This window comes from Plecotus auritus (genome assembly GCF_963455305.1).
Source record: "Plecotus auritus genome assembly, chromosome: 8".
NCBI lineage: Eukaryota > Metazoa > Chordata > Mammalia > Chiroptera > Vespertilionidae > Plecotus > Plecotus auritus.
The window spans coordinates 98,619,139-98,637,427 of record NC_137782.1 but is presented as its reverse complement, the minus strand read 5'-3'; the positions used below and the strand labels follow the sequence as shown (position 1 = coordinate 98,637,427).

Here is an 18,289-nt window from a genome sequence, read left to right as displayed (position 1 = left end):
CCTCCGCTCCTCCTCCGAGTCTCAGTGTGCTTTTCTCTTTCCTTCTAGTTGTAGAATTCCCACTCAGCCAGCCTTCCTGTGGTTCTGGATGATATCCGTTTTGACTTTTAGTTGTAGTTTTGAAGTGGTTGTGTGAGGCAGCAAGTTCAGGTGTTTACCTATGCCACCATCTTGGTTTCCCCAGTTTCTCTTTTAACCCTTAGATTGTCAAAGATGCAAAGACATGTTGCAACACAGACAAAGATGCAACACAGACATGCTGAAAGGGTGTTGGGGACAAAACACTCCATCCACTGCTGTGGGCCAGTATGAGGTGAGCTCACAAGGCCATAGTCACTGTACACTCACCACTGGGAAGTTCACATACTCAAGGACATCACTGATACCGTCATCTATGCAAAAAATGTGGGAGAGAACCCACCCGTCCATGGATAGGGGTATGAGCTCTGTGGAGAGAGGCCAGCATGTGCACAGCCCAGGAAGGCCCCTAAAGCAGACAGCAGGCTGATGGGGACAACAGGGACAGACATTTCCTTTTCACAGGGTTCTCACTTTTCTGTTTGACTCTGCTCTGCATGTATGAGCTATTGCTCCTTCCCCAAAAGGAAAAACAAAATATATTAAAATATTTAAATAATCATGTTTAAATTCCTGCTTCAGTTGCCAGTCCAGAGGTTCTGACCCTGGGGCCTGGGGTGGGGCCCACCAGGAGGTTCTCAGTTCTGGGGGTTGGGAGCTGGGAGCAACAGGTTGCCTCTTCCTTCTGTGTCAGCCCTTCCCACGGGGGTACCACTGGCCCCCAGTAAGTCTCAGCACCCCACAGGTGGCCCCCAAGAAGCCCTGCAGCTGTCCCAGTAGGCAAATGTGAGGAGATGGTGCCACCCTCTGGTGGGTGAGGGAGGCGACACAGTCTGGGGGACCCTACTAAAACCTGGAGGTATCCCAGGGCCACATTCCATTCTGTGTGGTCCGGGGCTCACGGTGAGAGTCCATGGGACACACACTGGTGTCTGAATGTGTCATGTGTCTGCTGTGCATCAATCTACACTAATAAAAGAGAAATATGCAAATTGACCATACCTCTGTGATGCCCACCAGCCAATCAGGGATGAGTATGCAAATTAACCCAACAAAGATGGAGGGTTAATTTGCATATGCAGGCAAACCCTGAAGGCTCTGGCCCAAGCAAAGACTGGAGACTGAAGACTGAAGACTGAAGACTGAAGACTGAAGAGGCTTGGCTTCTCCACTGCACCCGGAGTGAAGGCCTGGGTCCCAGGTGCTGGAGGAAAACCGGTGCCGGCAGCCAGGGGAAGGAAGGCCTATTACACAAATCTTCGTGCAATGGGCCTCTAGTCAGAAATAAAGAGATAAGCCAGATGGCAGTCCCCTCCCACCTGCCTGGGCCGTGGAGGGCTGGAGGTAAACAGGGTCCCCAGGGGCCACTAGGGGGCTGCTCAGGCTCCTGGCAGTGTGGCTGTGGCTGTGGACCAAGATCAAGACCCGGGGAGAAGTGCATCCTGACCCTCCAGTCCCCAGGACTCCCCCAGGACAGAGACAAGAGGGGGGTCCCCACAGGATGAGAGTGGAGCCAGAGCAGGCATGTTGGAGAGGATGGACCGCCACCACACCCCTCCTGGCTCCCAGGCACTCCTCCTGCCTCCTGCCCTGCCCAGAGACCAGGCTCAGCTAGATGCCTCCAAGCCCCACTGCACAGCGTGGTGCTGGCCAGACAGCCACACTGTCCACTCTGAGACCTGCTCCTGCATCGCAGGATCCACCCGCAGAGGGTCCTTCCTGCTCTGCATCTAGCGCACCTTCCCGCTGTGGGCATCTGTCCTAGGACACCCACCCTGTGATCCGCCCACAAACAGTGCACATGCCTGGATCCAGGGCCCCCAGAACACAGTTCCCCTGCCACCTGTGGGCTAGATGGTGTCAACAGTCCAGGACACACTGGGAACGCTCTGCCCTCAACACCCAGCGCAGTCCTCCGCATGACCTGGAGAGGGATTCGCACAACCTTTGACACAAGGGCCCTGCGTTTACCTTCACAAATGTATCTCAGCATTTTCTGATGAGATGTTATTTAGCTGGTGGTGGCTGTTCAAAAGCCTCCCACTACCTTTAGGAAAAAGTCCAAACTCCCCTCCAAGACCCACCCTCCAGCCAGGCCCACCTGGGAGGCCTCCTCCCTGCCCCTCCCACACACTGCGTGAGACCTGGTGGCTTCAAAACAATCTGAGATTCCCTCTCTCACAGCCGGGATGGCAGAACTCCAATTCCAGATGTGGGCAGGTGCCCTAGCTGGTTTGGCTCAGTGGATCGAGTGTCAGCCTGGGTTCAATTCCAGTCAAGGGCATGTACCTCGGTTGCAGGCTCAATCCCCGGCCCTGGTCAGGGTGCGTGCAGGAGGCAACCAATCGATGTGTCCCTCTCACATAGATGTTTTTCTCTCTCTGTTTCTACCTCTCCCTTCCACTCTCTCTGGAAATCAATGGAAAAATATCCTCGGATGAGGATTAACAAAAAATAAAAATTAAAGTAAAAAATAAAAATATATGGGCAGGGCCGTGCTCCCTCCGAGGCTCCAGGGGAAGAGCCTTCCGGCTCCGGGGCCCAGGCATTCTCAGTTGTGACACATCACCCGGCATCCACCAGCTGTTCTTCCTCTGTCATCGGTGTCTGTCCCAATTTCCCGCTTCTTCTGAGGACTCCAGTGCGACCTCACCATCACTAACCACACCTGCAAAGACCTGACTGCCAAGCAAGGTCCCACGACAGGTCCTGGGTTAGGACTTCAACATGTCTTTTTGGGGATACAGTTCAACCCACAGCACTCATTAATGACGAAAGCAGTGACTGTCACAACCCAGGTCACAGGGGAATGGGACCGCCCGAAACACGCAGGCAACCAGGAACCCCAAAACTATTTGTCAGTAGATGCAGAACTAGTTGAGACCCAAAGAGCAGTCATCAACTGCTTTCCACTGGACAAAATTGATTTGCATTTCTATGAAGAATTTACTATCCATTTTCTGCAATTATAGAGCATTAAAATAGTTCAAAAATAATGAAAGACAGGAAATCTGGAAGGGCAAGCCAACAGGACACCGAGTTGTTGTTTTTTTTACATGCAAAGTCTTTTGCAATTTATTCTGACAGAACTTCTAACATACACATAGGTAAAGAGAGCCCAGGCACCATGGGCATCCCTGGGCCCAGCGAAGATGGCGCTGGCTACCCTGGCTGTCTGCTCTCGCCCACAGCCACAGGGTCACCTTGAATCAACCCCAGCGGTGACCACGTCATTTCATTCATCCGTATTGAAATGAGTTGTTTTTAAGACTTTTCAAGAGAGAAATGACATGACCCTCCTGGGTGTTAGGACACTCGCTCTGGCTGCCAAGAATGGCCTGAAGGAGAGGAGCAGCCCAGCACACATGCACAGGTGCGCACAGACACAGGCATCCACACAGCATGCCTGCATGTATGCATGCACACACTAGACACACATGTGTGTGCCCGGCCCAGAAGCTTCCCCTCCAGGATGACAGCTCTCAGGTCTCCAAAGCTCCTCAGGCCTCACCCCTGTGGCTGCCTCAGCTCCAACCTCATCCGTGTTCCCTGGTCTCCAGGCAGCGGCCACTGCCCAGCACCTCTCCATACTCAAAAGGCTCCGGACCCTCTCCTCTGCTATTTCGCGGTGTGGGGTTTGACCCCACACTGCCTGCCTCACTGGTCAGGGAGATGACGGAGGCCTTCCCAGGGGTCCAGGTTAGTCTGAGGCCTTGAGACCTATTGAGCCCGCCCACAGACCCCCATCACCACATCAGCCGGCAGCTGCGATGCCAACCCAGGCTCCCACCACCTTCTGCCTCAGGACGGCTGGCATCCATAATTGCTCTCCAACTCCCCCCCAAGTTCCAGCTGTCCCCACGTACTCTGCTAGTGCCCTCCCCCACCAGGTTGGGTCCCTGCCTCCAGGCCCCACTGACCCCCTCCTGCAGCCTCGGTGCCTCTGTCCACCTTCCAACCAGCAGCCAGAATGACTGCTCAAATATACAAATGTGGCCACGTTGCTCCTCTGTCCAAAGCGCTCTGAGCCCCGCCCCACCCCCCAACTAGAGTCCCACTGCAGCCCCTCCCAGTGCGGCCTCCTGCCTTCAGGCCTCACCCCTCCCAAACACGCTCACAGTTCTCCCAGCAGCCTCTCTCCCTCCCTCCCCTGTTCCTCACCTCCCCGCCCCACTACTCACCCCAGAGGCACAGCTCAGAGACCACCTTCCCCTGACTCCCATTGGGGTGGGCCTGTCACAGACAAGCCTCCAGAGTTACAAACATCAAATCCAGAACACTCCTCCTTAGGCGCAGAGACCCACTTGTCCCTGAACCCTCAGAGGCCACAAACCACGACACAGAGCTCCTTTGGGTGTGTTCAGGAAGGGGCGCTAGGCCTGGGCTGGGTCACAGACAGCCCCCCAGTCGCTTGCTGGGCCAACTTTCCGGCCCCCTACCGCAGTGCTCAGAACTGGCCACTGGGGGTCAGGCTTGGGCTGTGTTGCGCAGAACCGTGAGGTGGAAGCAGGAGGTAGGAGGCAGGGAGGGGACCCTGCTACCTCTCCGCCCTGGGGCAAGGGCTACTCCTGCTGGACAGAGCTGACCCACAGGGCCTCCTGAAAGAGGGGCCCTGAGGCGCTGCCTGTGCAACACAGGCTTATTTCCAGCCAGTGACCACTTCCTGGTACCACAGCCCCTGTGGACCAGGATCTCCCATCAGGGCCTCCCAAATTGACCGGACTGCATTGGACCTTCCCAAGGTGGCCTAGACCCACCTGGCGCCTGACCCCTCACCGGTGCCAGCACTGCTGACTCCGCATTTGTACAGAGGAGCTCACGGTGCAGGCGGCGCCCCAGGCTGCGGGCCCACCTCTCTGTTCCCGGCTGATGTCACAGCTTGATGACACACTGAGGCCAAAATTGGGGGGGGGGGGTGCCAGTCTAGATTCAAACCTCTGTCCTTCTCCAGGCACCAAAAGCAATGGTGGCCACGGGCCCCAGGACACGGGACTGTCCCCACAGACACTGCAGGACCCACCAGGAGGCCAGGCCAAGGCCCTCCCACCCCCTGTGCAGACAGCATTTTGGACCTTGATAGAGACTGGCAAGGCAGTGGAGCTCTGACCAGGCCACATGCCTCACCTGCGTCAGCACCAGCCCTGAGATGCCCTGTGGCTTCCACACACAGCAGCCCAGGCAGGACACCACGCCCACATCTGTGTGGGAGGCCTGCATTGCTATGGCAACCCCAAGACTGAAACCTGCTTCTGCCAGGTCTTCCTCTCCTGCGGAAAGCTCCTTCCACTGGGTGCCAGGCCCTCCCTTCCGAACCCCCACCACTGAGCATGCGTTGCCCACAGGGGGGTCCCAGACCCCAGCCAGGGCTCCAGGAGGCATGTCTCACAGGATAATGAAAGGGGCCAGGATACATGGGTTCCTGGACCACGGTCATCACTCACTTCTCTGTCTCCCTCAGTCCCTCAGACAGAGCCACCACCAGGACTCAAAGCAGAGCCCACCCCACCCCTCTCCCAACAGCTGCCAGGTGATAGCAAAAGCACCCCTCTCATAAGCCTTGGACAGAGGTGAGACCCCAGCACAGCCTGGGCCTGGCGCACAGTGGGACAACACCAGGCTGCGTTACACAGACCAGCTGAGGGGCCGCAGGCACAGAGCCAGGGCGGGACCCAGGGCAGCTCTCCTGGGAGGCCGGGGTGCAGCAGGGTCCGGGGTGAGGTCCCCAGGCTGAGGGTGCCTCCCTCTGTCAGCAACCATCATGCACTTCAAACTGAGGCCACAAAACGCACTCTCAGGTGCCCCATGCTCCCTCCGCTCCCACTGTGGCGCCAGCCCCCGAGCTCCTCATGCCACGGCCATGCACCTTGGAGCCCTCCCAGCAACAGCCTGTGGCCCCTTGTGTCCTGCTCTAGGACTTTGGACCCTTCGGCCAGGACCTTTGGGCCCCATAGTCCAGAGGGGGCATTGGCCATTTAGACAAGCTGGCATCTGGCCCTCTCCTCCTAGGTGTGGCCTGGGGCCTTGGCAGCACTGGGTCAGGTGGGGACACAGCATCTTGGCTGCTCAGAGCATCTCCCCGGTGGGAGGGGGTGGTTCCTGAAGACCAGGCTGTGACACAGCCTGACTCTGAGTCACCCAACACCTCCCTATAGGTCTTCTCCCTCGGGTGCGCAGGTTGCTTTCGGTCCTCATGACACACAGCTCCCGGCAGTCTGTCCAGCTGGTTCTCAGGACCCACTATTTGCCATCCTCTGAGGTGGCCCCAGGGTGCAGGATTGACTCCTCACCTAACTCGTACTCCAGCTTCCTGGGTCACATGGTCCTGGCATGTCTGAGCCCCAAAGAGCTCAGGCCCACACCCTCTCTCAGCCTGAAACAACACGGTCCCTCCTGCGCAGGAACACTGCTGTGCGCAGCCTCCTGGCAGCGAGCTTGCTCTGCGCGCTGGTTTCCATCATGGTTGGTTGGTTGGTCGAGGCAAGACCCTCCACCAGCAAACGAGGCGGTTCCCTGAAGGCTGGACAGGGAGCTGAGGGTTTGGGTCCTGCAGTGTTTGTCACTGAGGTCTGGGCATTGCTCATTGGACATTGCTCTTGCACACTGACAGACTCCGGTAGAGCGCACCCTCACTGTTATGCCTGTGAAACCAAAAACGGTGAGATGCTTTGTGGCACTGCCTGACACAGCTGCGAGCCTCCCAGGGGGGCCTGCCTTGGCGCCTTTGGGTCGGAACCTGAGAGCAGCTTCCAGAAGCTCCAGTCCAGATGCCCTCCCAGGGCTGCGTGGGCATCACGATGGTGAGGATCCCCAGGGCCAGCTATCGAGGGGGCCGGGAAGGGCCCCATTCTCTCCACTAGAAGCACAGCACTAAGCTGGCCACCGCGGGCTGGCACCCACTCTCTGCCCGCTCCCTCTTGTGTCACAGTCACACCTGAGGCAGCAGCATGATTCGCACATCCTGTGCCCCGTCCCCCCCCCCCCAGTTCCTGGAGGGGAGGCCTCGAGACCCCAAGAGAGCAGGTGTGAGGTGAAGGACAGAATCAGTGTGAGACACAGATGGGGAGTGAATAGACAAAGGCAGCAAAGCAGGAGTGAGCCACCCCTCCCGCCCCAGCTGCCCTCCAGCCACAGCAGGCAGAGCAGTGCCTGCCAGCCTCTCCCTCGGGGGCTCTGGACCTGCCCCAGATCCACAGGAGAGCATGTCCCCAGGACAGGGGCCAGGTGGTCCGTCACAACCAAGGCACACAGCCCCCGCCCCACCCCACACCCAACAGCAGGGAGACCTCAGGACCTGGGAGCCATGGGCCAGCCAAGATGCAGGGGCAGGTAAACCCTCTCCAGAACCCTACCCCAGGGCATTGCGGGCCCAGGAGGAGAATGCCATCCCCCCACGGATGCTGGTCTCCCACCTCCATGGTGACCCCCTGAGATGGGCAAAGGCACGGACAGGTAGGGTTCCCATGCTCTGGGCTCCTGGTCCCAGGGAGAAGCCGGCCCTCCCCTTCTGGTCCCCAAATACCACAGCCATTGCCCAGACCCTGGCCAGCCAGAAACATCCAGCTCACCCCTGAAAACACGTCCTAGGGCCACAGCAGCCTTAAGGCCAACACTCAAAGCGGGGAGGGCTGGGGGGGTGGGGGGGGCAGTCCACAGCTCCCTGAGGTCCAACCCAAGTGACACCTTCCCAGAGCTGGGCCACTACCAGAGCCCCACAGGGGAGGTTCAGCCTTTTTGGGCTCAGGTGAGAAAGGGGAGCTTAGAGGAGCCCAGAAACCAAACCAGGGGCTGGGGCTGCAGCCTGGGGACAGGGGGTTTGGGGGGCTAGGGGGTGGGGCCTGAGATGGAGGTGAATGTGGGGAGATCAGAACTATAATGGGGAAGGGGGTGGGACAAGGATTGAAGGTGGGGCAGTAGTTGGGGTTGAATGTGGAGGGAGGTAGGGGTGGGTGGGGCCTGGGGGATCAGGGATGGAGGTGGGGCCAGGAGTGCAGACAGGGCTCAGCCCTGGAGAGCTGGGGGAGATGGCCCACTTTGGAGGTCCCCTGGAACTGCCCACCCCTCACGCCTGCCTGGCCCACTGCTCCCTGCCAGTCAGTGCGGTCTCCGTGGAGACGCCTGGACACGCAGCCGCAGCCTGTGTGGTGGGAAGGCCACCTGCACGGGACGCACCACTCCCTAGTGCCTTTGCCTAACTGCCCGTTCCTCCCACACTTTCCCTTGATGCTAAATTTTTGTTTTAACAGCAAAGTGCTGGTCATTGAAACTTGTATAAAACCGCACCTTGGCCCGTTGGCCTTGACCAAGCACTTCAGCTCATGGTCACCCTCACATCCCTCAGAGCTGCTCCAGGAAGGAGAGCAGGGCTGGGGTGCTGAGAAGCCACACCCATGTGGGAGGAGCCCACCCCACACACACTGGATCCACAGGGAACCTCCCACTGCAGGAGAGAGAGATGCAGGCTGCTGTTTACGGAGAAACTATTTGTGCTGAATAAAACACATGAACTAGCCCCAACACATGAACTAGTCGCACCCCTTCTCGACATTGGAGCGGAGCGGGGGAGGCCGATGAGGAGCTCAGAGCGGGTGGGAGGACCACACATGCTAATCCCAGAGAAGTTACCCCAACAGCCCACCCTGCAGGAGTCAGAAAGGCCACCAGGAGGAGTGCGCCTGGGGGGAGGAGCAGGGGAGGCTCAGGTGGGTCGCAGGCAGGGCTCGCTTGGCACATGCATAAGTACATGGGCACAGGGGGCACAGGCACACGTTCACGAGTCTCTGTCTCAGCAAGAAGGCGCCCTGTGGAGGCTGGTCCTCAGAGCCCCCGGGCTCAGGCCTAAGGGCCAGGGCACCTAGCCGGCCAGCAGGTCCTTGCTTCCCAGGTGCTTAAGTCACCTGGCCCAAGGCTGCGACTCAGCTCACAGGGGGAGGCAAAATCATCTTGTCAACGTGCAGGGCTATTTGCAAAGTCACCAAGCTCCAGCTTCCATCTGCAGGCTGGGGCGGGGGTGGGGCTTCTCTGGTGACCACACTAGGGAGCCACTCCCACCGGCGCCCCACAGCCCAGATGGTTCTCACAGCATCACTCAAGCTGGCCCTGCCAAGTCCCACCTCTCACCAGTTCCAAAGGTGAAACTACCCTCTGGTTTGGCACCAGATGTTCAGGCCTCCCCCACAGACACCTGGAGGCTTGGAAATGAAGCAATGGGTCAGTCACTGCTAGTGCAGAGCAAAACCCATCCCTTTCAAGGCCACCCAGACCTAAGGAGGGCACAGGGTCCTGCCAGCAGCACAGCTGGGGACCTCTGATTTCAAGCAAAGGAGAGACTGTGAGGGAGAGAGCCCCAGGAGGGCACAGGGCCCCAGGCGGGGGCCCTCAGCATCAAGCAATCAAGACCAGGTACACAGGGCCGCTTCACGAATGATGAACAGAGCAGCCTGCGGTGGCCCCGCCCCACCCCGCAGCCCAAGCCAGCTCTGCACACGTGGCCCCGCGGTTGCAGCGCATTAGTTCACGGAGTGTCTGGAGGGAAAGGCTCCTTGAGGGCTGGAGGGACATGGACGTGGGGGACCCGGAGGCGGCACCAGTGACTCTCGGGCAAGTCCATGTCAGTAGCTCCCAGCTCTGGGCCAGTCCCACTGCCCTCACGGAGACCACACACAGCACAGGGCCCTCAGGCTGCACACACTGCTGTTCCGCCTCTAGGTGTGCCTGCTAGAGCCCGCGGGTGCAGCAGAGAAGAGGCATGGAGTCCTATGGATCGTGGGTGTGTCCGTGCGCTCTGGCCAGGCTCACTCACTGGTGAGTTCTTTTGCATCCTTCCCCCACCCCGGAGGAGTGGGTTAGTGTGACTGAGGCCACGGGGCAGCCCTAAGCAATGGGTCCCATGATGTCACCAGGCCCTTGGGGTCATAGGGAAGCTCCCAGAGTCTGGTTATGCTCAGGGGTCAGGTTGTTCATCAGCCTAGAGAGCAGTAACCTGGGTGAGCTCCGTGTTGGGTGTTGACGGGCTCTGCGGGCTGACGGGCACCATGGGCAGGTCCACGCCTAGTCATGCAGGCCTTGGCACCGTCTCTGAGGTCTTGCGGGCGAGGGCCACATCCTTGGCCGTGCTGCGCACACGGTCAGACCCCGGCCCCTCCCGGCGCAGTGCAGACGTGCAGCAGAACTTGCGGAAGCAGGCCTTGAAGTTCTCGTCTAGGAAGGCGTAGAGGATGGGGTTGAGGCAGCTGTTGACATAGCCGAGGGCTGTGCAGAAACGTAGGATGGCCACCGCCGTTTCACTGCCCGGCTGGACTCCCAGTCCTTGGACCAGCACGAAGACCTGGACAGGCGTCCAGCAGCCCACGAACACCGCCACCACCACCAGCACCAGCCGTGTGATGCGCCGTAGGTTCCGGTCCTTCTCTCGGGAGCCTGAGAGCAGGCGGACACCCCGCAGCCGCCGGATCATGAGGCTGTAGCAGATAGAGATGATGAGCACGGGGATGATGAAGGAGAAGAGGAAGATGCAGACAGCAAACAGGGGGCCCCAGTAGTCCTGAGGGTTGGGGATCTCCACCAGACACTCGATCTCTGCAGGGAGAGAAGCAGTGTCAGATGTAGCCAGGGAACATGGCCCTGGGGAGGAGGGACCACCCGACTGACCTTCATCCTCGACCTGTGCCGAGCCCATGATGGCCACTGGGATGCCGACGACAGAGGCCAGGGCCCAGATGGCCACATTGACAGCCTGGGCCTTGCTGGACGTCCGGACATCGAGGGCACGGATGGGGTGGCAAATGGCTACATAACGATCCACACTCATGGCAGTCAGCGTGAAGGTGCTGGTGAACATGTTGTAATAGTCGATGGCAATAACTATCTTGCACAGGGCATTCCCGAATGGCCAGAAACCCAGGAGCACGTCTGTGCCCTGGAAGGGCAGTGTCAGCAACACCAAGGTGTCTGCCAGGGCCAGGTTGAAGATGTAAATGTTGGTAGCTGTCTTCATCTTGGTGTGTCTGCAGGGGGCACCGGGAGGGGAAAGGACAGCTTCATTTGGCCACTGGCTAGACCTGGGAGCAAAGCCACCAGGAGGGCACCCACTCTGAGGCCCTTGTTAAACGCAGGCTCCTGGGCACTGAGCCTGGAGCAAACAGTGTAATAAGCTTCAAGTCCTCCTGGCACACAAGAGAGTTCCACACCTAGGACAGGTCTGCTTGGGAAAAGTGGGTGTGAGGGTAGCAGAGCACACCTGACATTGCATGGAGTGAAGAGGTAGGATTGTGAGCAAAAGAGCCTTGCCTCCTCCCTTGGAGTTTCCCCCAAGACCCTTTGTGGATGAAATCCTGTTCCTGTAGCTGCCAGAGTTCTCCAGCCTCCCAGACCACATTGTCGTCCAGCCATCAAGACAGGAAATAGCAACTGTGATGGGAGGGATGCTAATGAGCTCTGATGGTATCCAAGCTACTGGAATAGGGCTAGGGAAACTGGGTGTTTCAGAAATATTTGTTGAATGAAGTAATAGTTGTGACAGTGGTGGTGGAGGTCATGGTGATGGAGGTAACCGTGGAGGTGGAGGCAGCGGTGGAGGTGGGGGCGGAGGTGGAGTAGAGATGGAGGCAACAATGGCAGTGGGGGCGGAGGTGGAGGTGGTGATGGAGGTGGAGGTGGTGATAGAGGTGAAGGTGGTGATGGAGGTGGAGGTGGTGATGGAGGTAGAAGTGGAGGTGGAGGTGGAGCTGGAGGTGATGATGGAGATAGAGATGGTGATGGAGGTGGAGGTGGAGGTGATGATGGAGGAAGAGGTGGTGATGGAGGCAAAGATGGGGGTAGTAGTGGAGCGGGGAGGCAGAGGTGGTGATGGAGGTGGAGGTGGAGATGGAGGTGAAGATCGTGATGTAGGTGGAGGTGGAGGTGGTGATGGAGGCAGAGGTGGAGGTGAAGGTGGTGATGGAAAGAGATGGTGATGGAGGTGGGGACGGTGATGGAAGTGGAGGTGGTGATGAAGGTGGGGACAGTGATAGAGGTGGAGGTGGAGGTGAAGATGGTGATTGATGTGGAGGTGGTGATGGAGGCAGAGGTGGTGATGGAGGTGGAGGTGGTGATGGAGGTGGAGGTGGTAATGGAGGTGGAGGTGGTAATGGAGGTGGAGATGGTGATGGAGGTGGAGGTGGTGCTGGAGGTGGAGGTGGAGGTGGAGATGGAGGTGGGGATGGTGATGGAGGTGGGGATGGTGATGGAGGTGGGGATGGTGATGGAGGCAGAGGTGGTGATGTAGGTGGAGGTGGAGGTGGAGATGGAGGTGAAGGTGGTGATGGAGGTGGAGGTGGTGATGAAGGTGGAGGTGGTGATGGAGGTGGAGGTGGTGATGGAGGTGGAGGTGGTGATGGAGGTGGAGGTGGTGATGGAGGTGGAGGTGGAGGTGGAGATGGAGGTGGGGATGGTGATGGAGGTGGAGGTGGTGGTGGAGGCAGAGGTGGTGATGGAGGCAGAGGTGGAAGTGAAGGTGGTGATGGAGGTGGAGGTGGTGATGAATGTGGGGATGGTGATGGAGGTGGAAGTGGTGATGGAGGTGGAGGTGGTGATGGAGGTGGAGGTGGAGGTTGTGATGGAGGTGGTGGTGGTGATGGAGGTGAAGGTGGTGATGGAGATGGAGGTAGTGATGGAGGTGTTGATGGAGGTGAAGGTGGTGATGGAGGTGGAGGTGGAAGTGGTGATGGTGATGGAGGTGGAGGTTGAGGTGGAGGTGATGATGGAGGTGTTGATGGAGGTGAAGGTGGTGATGGAGGTGGAGGTGGTGATGGAGGTGGAAGTGGAGGTGGAGGTGGAGATGGAGGTGGAGGTGGAGGTCAAGGTGGCGGTGGAGGTGGTATGGAAGTGGTATGGAGGTGGAGGCAGTGACAGAGGTTGAGGCGGTGATGGAGGTGGATTTGGTGATGGAGGTGGAGGTGAAGATGGAGGTAGAGGTAGTGATGGTGTTGGTTGTGCCAACAGCAGAGGTGAGAGTGTTCCATGTTAATTCCACCTCCACAAGGGAATATGAGGTTTACTCTTGCCTCTTAATGAGGGATTGAGAATAAGCACTGAAGCCTTCATGACCAAATAGCCACTGCATAACAGTGATGAAGGCAAAGTCCTGTGCCAAGCTCTTCACATTGATTTTATCATATTTAAGTTTCCAAAAGTGCTATTTTTGTTGCCCCCTCTATGCAGGAGGACACACAGGCTCACAGGATTTAAGTGGCCTTCTGAAGACCACAGAGCCAGTAAGCAGCAGAGAGGGCCAAGGGATTGAGAAGAGCAGCCACGGACAGGAGAGATAATGTGCCAAAGACACACGAGGTACAGGGCTGTTATCCAGAACACAAAGAACCAATACTCAGCCATCAGAATACGCACAACTGAGTAATGAATGGGCCAGACACCTTGCTAGAACCTCACCAAAGACGACATACACAGTGAAAAAGCAAATTAAAAGATGCTCCAAGTCCTAGGTCATCAGGGAAATGGAAATTAAACAATGAGATTCCACTGCACACCTATCAGAACGGCCAAAATCCAGAGCACTGACACCAAGTGCTGGCGAGGACGTGGAGCAGCGGGAACTCTTCTTCACTGCTGGTGGGAATGCAGCTGGTGCAGCCACTTTGGAAGGCAGCTTGGTGTCTCTTACAAACTGAACAGACGTGTGGGACCCAGCAGTCACGCTCCCTGGTGTTTACCCAAAGGATTTGAAAGCTGGTGTCTACACAAAACCTGCACATGAATGTTTATTATCATTTTATTCAGAATTGTCAAAACTTGGAAGCAACTAAGAAGTACTTCAGTGAGTGGATGGATAAATAAACTGTGGTTCATCAGACAGTGGAATGTTATTCAGCACTAAAAAGGAATAGCTGCCCTGGCCAGATAGCTCAGCTAGTTAGAGCATCAGCCAATACACCAAGGCTGCAAGTTCGATCCCCAGTCAGGGCACATACAGGAATCAACCAATGAGTGCATTAATAGGTGGAGCAACAAGTCCATGTCTCTCCCTCTCTCTCTCCCTCTCTCTCTCTCTCTCTCTCTCTCTCTCTCTCTCTCTCTCTCTCTCACACACACACACACACACACACACACACACACATTAATAAGTAAAAAATAAACAAATGAGCTGTCAGGCCATGAAGAGACAGGGAGGAACTGAAATGCATGATTGAGTGGAAGAAGCCAATCTAAAAGGCTGTGCGACATCTGGAAAAGGCAGCACTGTGGAGACAGTAAAGACCATGGTGGCCAGGGGCTGGGGGGAGGGCTGGGGGGAGGGCTGGGAGAGGGGCACAGAGGATTTTAGGGCCATGAAACTACTCTGTGTGGTACTATGATGGTGGGCACATGTCATTACACATTGTCCAGCCCCACAGAACGTACAATCCTGAGGGTGACCCCAGTGCACACCGTGGGCTCTGGGTGATGATGATGTGTCAAAATGTGTTCATTAATTGTAAAAATTGTACTATTCTGGTGGGAACTTTGGCCATGGAGAAGACTGTGCATGTGTAGAGTGGGGAGTATGCGAGAAATCTCTGTACCTTCCTCTCAATTTTGCTGTGAACCTAAAACTGCTCTTAAAAAGTCGTCTTTTAAAGAGACAGACTTGGAACAGTGGTCAGTACTGGGAAGAGGGCAGCTATTCCTCCCATTCCCTTGTCTGAACCTGCATACCACACACACCAACATAACACCATGTGCATTGCACACTCAGTTACATGTACATGTGTGCACACTTGGACATACATGTAAGCACTTGCACATGTTTCTATATACTAGCACATAGATGTGCCCACTTGCACATATAAGTGCACACACATGTACACCTACATCATGGAGCATTCATAGAACAGTGGTACATTCATTTACATAGTCACATTTGTGCACAAGTGTACATGTTAGCATGTTATGTGTGTGCATACATGTACAGTGTATGGCACATACTCTGATGCATGCACACTCACATGTGTATGCATGTGCTCACATATGTGTACACACATCTGTCCTCCCATGCTGTCCCCATATGGTCCCCATCCTGTCCTGTATGTTATCCCCCCACATGTCCCCATACTCTCCCATACTGTACCTCCACGGTCCCCACAGTCTCCCCACACCTTCCCCGGCACTGTCCCTGTGATGTGTAGGGACCTCATAGCCTGGCCACCCCTCTGGGCCCCACAAGCTTTCTCATTCTGAGCACACAGATGCTGGAGCCGCCCAACGCCAGGCATAAACAGGAGCCTGGGATGGACTAGCAAGTGCTCCTCTCAGGGTCTCAGGGCCCATGAGACCTCATGACTGGGAGCACCATCTGTCAGGAGTCAGGGGGACACTGTCTGGGGCACACCAAGGCTGGTCCCTTGCCTCCCTCTCTCCCCAGCCCAGTGCCCCCCACCCCCACCCCTGAGGAGCTGTGCATCAGGTCGGGACCAACTCCACTCCACGGCAGGACAACCAGCCACCAGCCAGGCCCACCCAGCACAGCCTGCCTCCTTTCCCCTGCAGCTGCATGGGGTTCACCAGGCGGGGACTTCAGCAGGGCCCAGCTTACCTGAGGATGACATACATGACGAGGCAGTTCCCCAGCAGCCCCCCGACACACACAGCCAAGTACAGCCCCACGATGGTGACTTTGAGCCCGAGGGGCAGGAAGGCCCCATGGCTGACATTGAGGAGCAGGTCAGGGGGCAGCAGGCTGTGGTTGGGGCTCACAAGGCCGTCCTGCAGGTCATTGCTGTAGACCTCCCCGGGCGGGGTGGGGAACAGGCACTCCATGCTGCTGCCCTGCCTGCGCAGCCACTCAGTACCTGGGAGGCACAGGGACATGTGACCACAGCGCCTGACACCCACCCAGCTGAGGCCTCCAGCACCATGTGCATGGCCCAGCAAGCACGTGAGTCCCCCCATGGGCAGCCACAGTCCCAGAGGTACATGCTTGCACACAGGGACACAGGCCCACACATGTGCACACATAGGGACACACAAAGCACAGAGCCATGCCTGCCAACACAGGGACACACAAGCACACAAATGTGCATACACAGGGGCACAGGCACATATGCAGACATGAAGCACAGACAGGGACACACAGAGAACATGTGTGCACACACATGCACAGTTTCATTTGGTCTGCAGACCCCACATGGGATGTGTGGGTATAGGTACACACCGGGACATGATTCCCCCACAGGGACTCCTGCACATGCAGCTGCCCCGTGTGCTCACAGGCACAGGGACACAGGGACGCGCGCGCGCACACGCACATACACACACACACACACACACACACACACACACACACACACAGATGCCCAAACCTGCCTTCCTGCGCACACAGGCACAAAAGGGACCAGACATGCCCAGGAATACCTGAGACAAGGACACAGGGGGCACAAGCACAGCTTCCGCCCGCCCCCACCCTGAGCGCAGCTGGCTGGCGGCAGGTCACCCCACACCCACACCCACAGCCAGTGGTGCAGGCCTTACCTCGGCACCCCCAGGGAGCTGGGGCCGTGAAGACCTGGTCCTGGCCTACGAGCAGCTGCGGCTCCTGCCCGAGCAGCCGGGGTCTGGCTGGGGCTGCAGCAGAGGCAGCTGCTCCTCCTCAGCAGACGCCAGAGCAGCCACAGCCACAGGAGCAGGCGGGAGAGGCTGCCGCTGAGGGGGCGGGGCTGCGCAGGCTGGAGGAGAGGCTGCAGAAAAGGGGGTCACCAGGCCCCTCACTGGGTGGGACAGATACAAGGACCAGGGGACACGTTTAGAGATGAATGACAGAGCCAGGCTCAGACACAGACACAGGGACACAGATGCAGACAGGAACGTAGACAAAAGGACAAACACAAGGACACATGGGGACTCAGAACAGGCACATGGGAACAGACACACACACACAAGGACACAGAGAGACACACACAGGCATGGGACAGAGACACGAGAAAGTGCATACAAAACACACGACTGGGACATAGATATGGGGCCATGTCTCACATGCAGATACAGCCTTGGATGGGCTCAGACCGCCTGTTTGAGGCTCCCAAGGGAGCTGAGCCACAGCGGGCCAGCAGGTGGCCAGGGTGCCCTACTTGGCCAGCCTCGAGTGTATCAGTCTTTTTTTTAAAAAAAAATATATATATTTTATTGATTTTTTACAGAGAGGAAGGAAGAGGGATAGAGAGTTAGAAACATCGATGAGAGAGAAACATCTATCAGCTGCCTCTTGCACACCCCCTACTGGGGATGTGCCCGCAACCAAGTTACGTGCCCTTGACCGGAATCGAACCTGGGACCTTTCAGTCCACAGGCCGACGCTCTATCCACTGAGCCAAACCGGTTTTGGCTCGAGTGTATCAGTCTTGTTGTCAACAAGCAGGATACCTGGACTCTGCTGTGAGCCCTGTGTACCTACTGAGTGCCCCACATGCCTCCAGGCTCCAAGCCAGCACAAACATGAACTCATCCATCGGCATCGCACCTGGCCATTGCTATCAGCATCACCTTTGTGCAGCGAGAGCATTAGGACTCAGAGGTGTGAGGCCACCTGTCAAAGTGGCAGAGACAGGGTTTGAACCCAGGTCGTTCTGTCACTTTGAGATACCCTAAGGAGGTCTGCGCCACAGTTGGGCTCCAGAGTAACATCTGAGTATCATTCTCTCATGGCCTGCCCTCAGCAACCACACAGCTGACAGCCCCCACTGGGAAGTTCCTTCCTAACACTGGGGTCACATGCCATGTCGGGAACCCCTCAGCTGAGTTGTCAGCCCCACCCAGTCATGGGGTCAGTCTTCTTGCACAGGCTCTGCCCACGCATCCCAGACCCTGTCTGAGCCTCCGTCTCCAAGGTGGGGACGTGGTTGCTAGATGACTGGTGCAGCGTCGCTAGGATACCTGGGGAATCAGGAGAGGACAGAGTGAGCAGATGCCTCAGGACTCAGCATCCCAAGCTGTCCCCCAGGACCTGTCTCTGCATCTTTGCAGCAGCCGACTCAGGGGCACATGTGGACTTGGGCACAACGTACAGGCTCACACGTCTGCAAACAGGCACATGGGAAACACACACACATGGGCACAGACAATCGCAGGGATGCACAAACACCTGGGCCACACACATGTAAACCCATACCAATGTGCATGTGAGGCACACGGTTAGACATGAGAGAACAGGCAGATAGAAGGTAAGGACCTTAGACACCTGGGGTAC

The 18,289-nt window shown here is 57.2% G+C and overlaps 1 protein-coding gene across 2 annotated transcripts; it reads right to left on the bottom strand.

Moving 5' to 3' along the window:
* Positions 1–3,138: 3,138 nt before the first annotated feature.
* Positions 3,139–16,872, bottom strand: OPRL1 (opioid related nociceptin receptor 1). 2 transcript variants are annotated; one of them, XM_080686264.1, is made up of 4 exons: positions 16,579–16,872; positions 15,644–15,899; positions 10,726–11,081; positions 3,139–10,653 (listed from the first exon to the last, which is right to left on the bottom strand). In XM_080686264.1, exons 2-4 carry the CDS (start codon positions 15,865–15,867, stop codon positions 10,130–10,132), a joined length of 1,104 nt encoding a protein of 367 aa, XP_080542390.1. In that variant the 5' UTR covers positions 15,868–15,899; positions 16,579–16,872; the 3' UTR covers positions 3,139–10,129. The 2 variants fall into 2 exon arrangements, with proteins under 2 accessions (XP_080542390.1, XP_080542391.1); XM_080686265.1 differs by lacking the exon at positions 15,644–15,899.
* Between the last annotated feature and the right edge of the window lie 1,417 nt (positions 16,873–18,289).

Bases quoted from the DNA above. Each gene is read 5' to 3' on its own strand.
- OPRL1 (XM_080686264.1), bottom strand. From the start codon at position 15,867: ATGGAGTGCCTGTTCCCCACCCCGCCCGGGGAGGTCTACAGCAATGAC. The intron at 11,082-15,643 runs GTAAGCTGGGCC...TGCCCCCTGCAG, and splicing joins GTCATGTATGTCATCCTCAG to ACACACCAAGATGAAGACAG. The intron at 10,654-10,725 runs GTCAGTCGGGTG...CTCTCCCTGCAG, and splicing joins GGCACAGGTCGAGGATGAAG to AGATCGAGTGTCTGGTGGAG.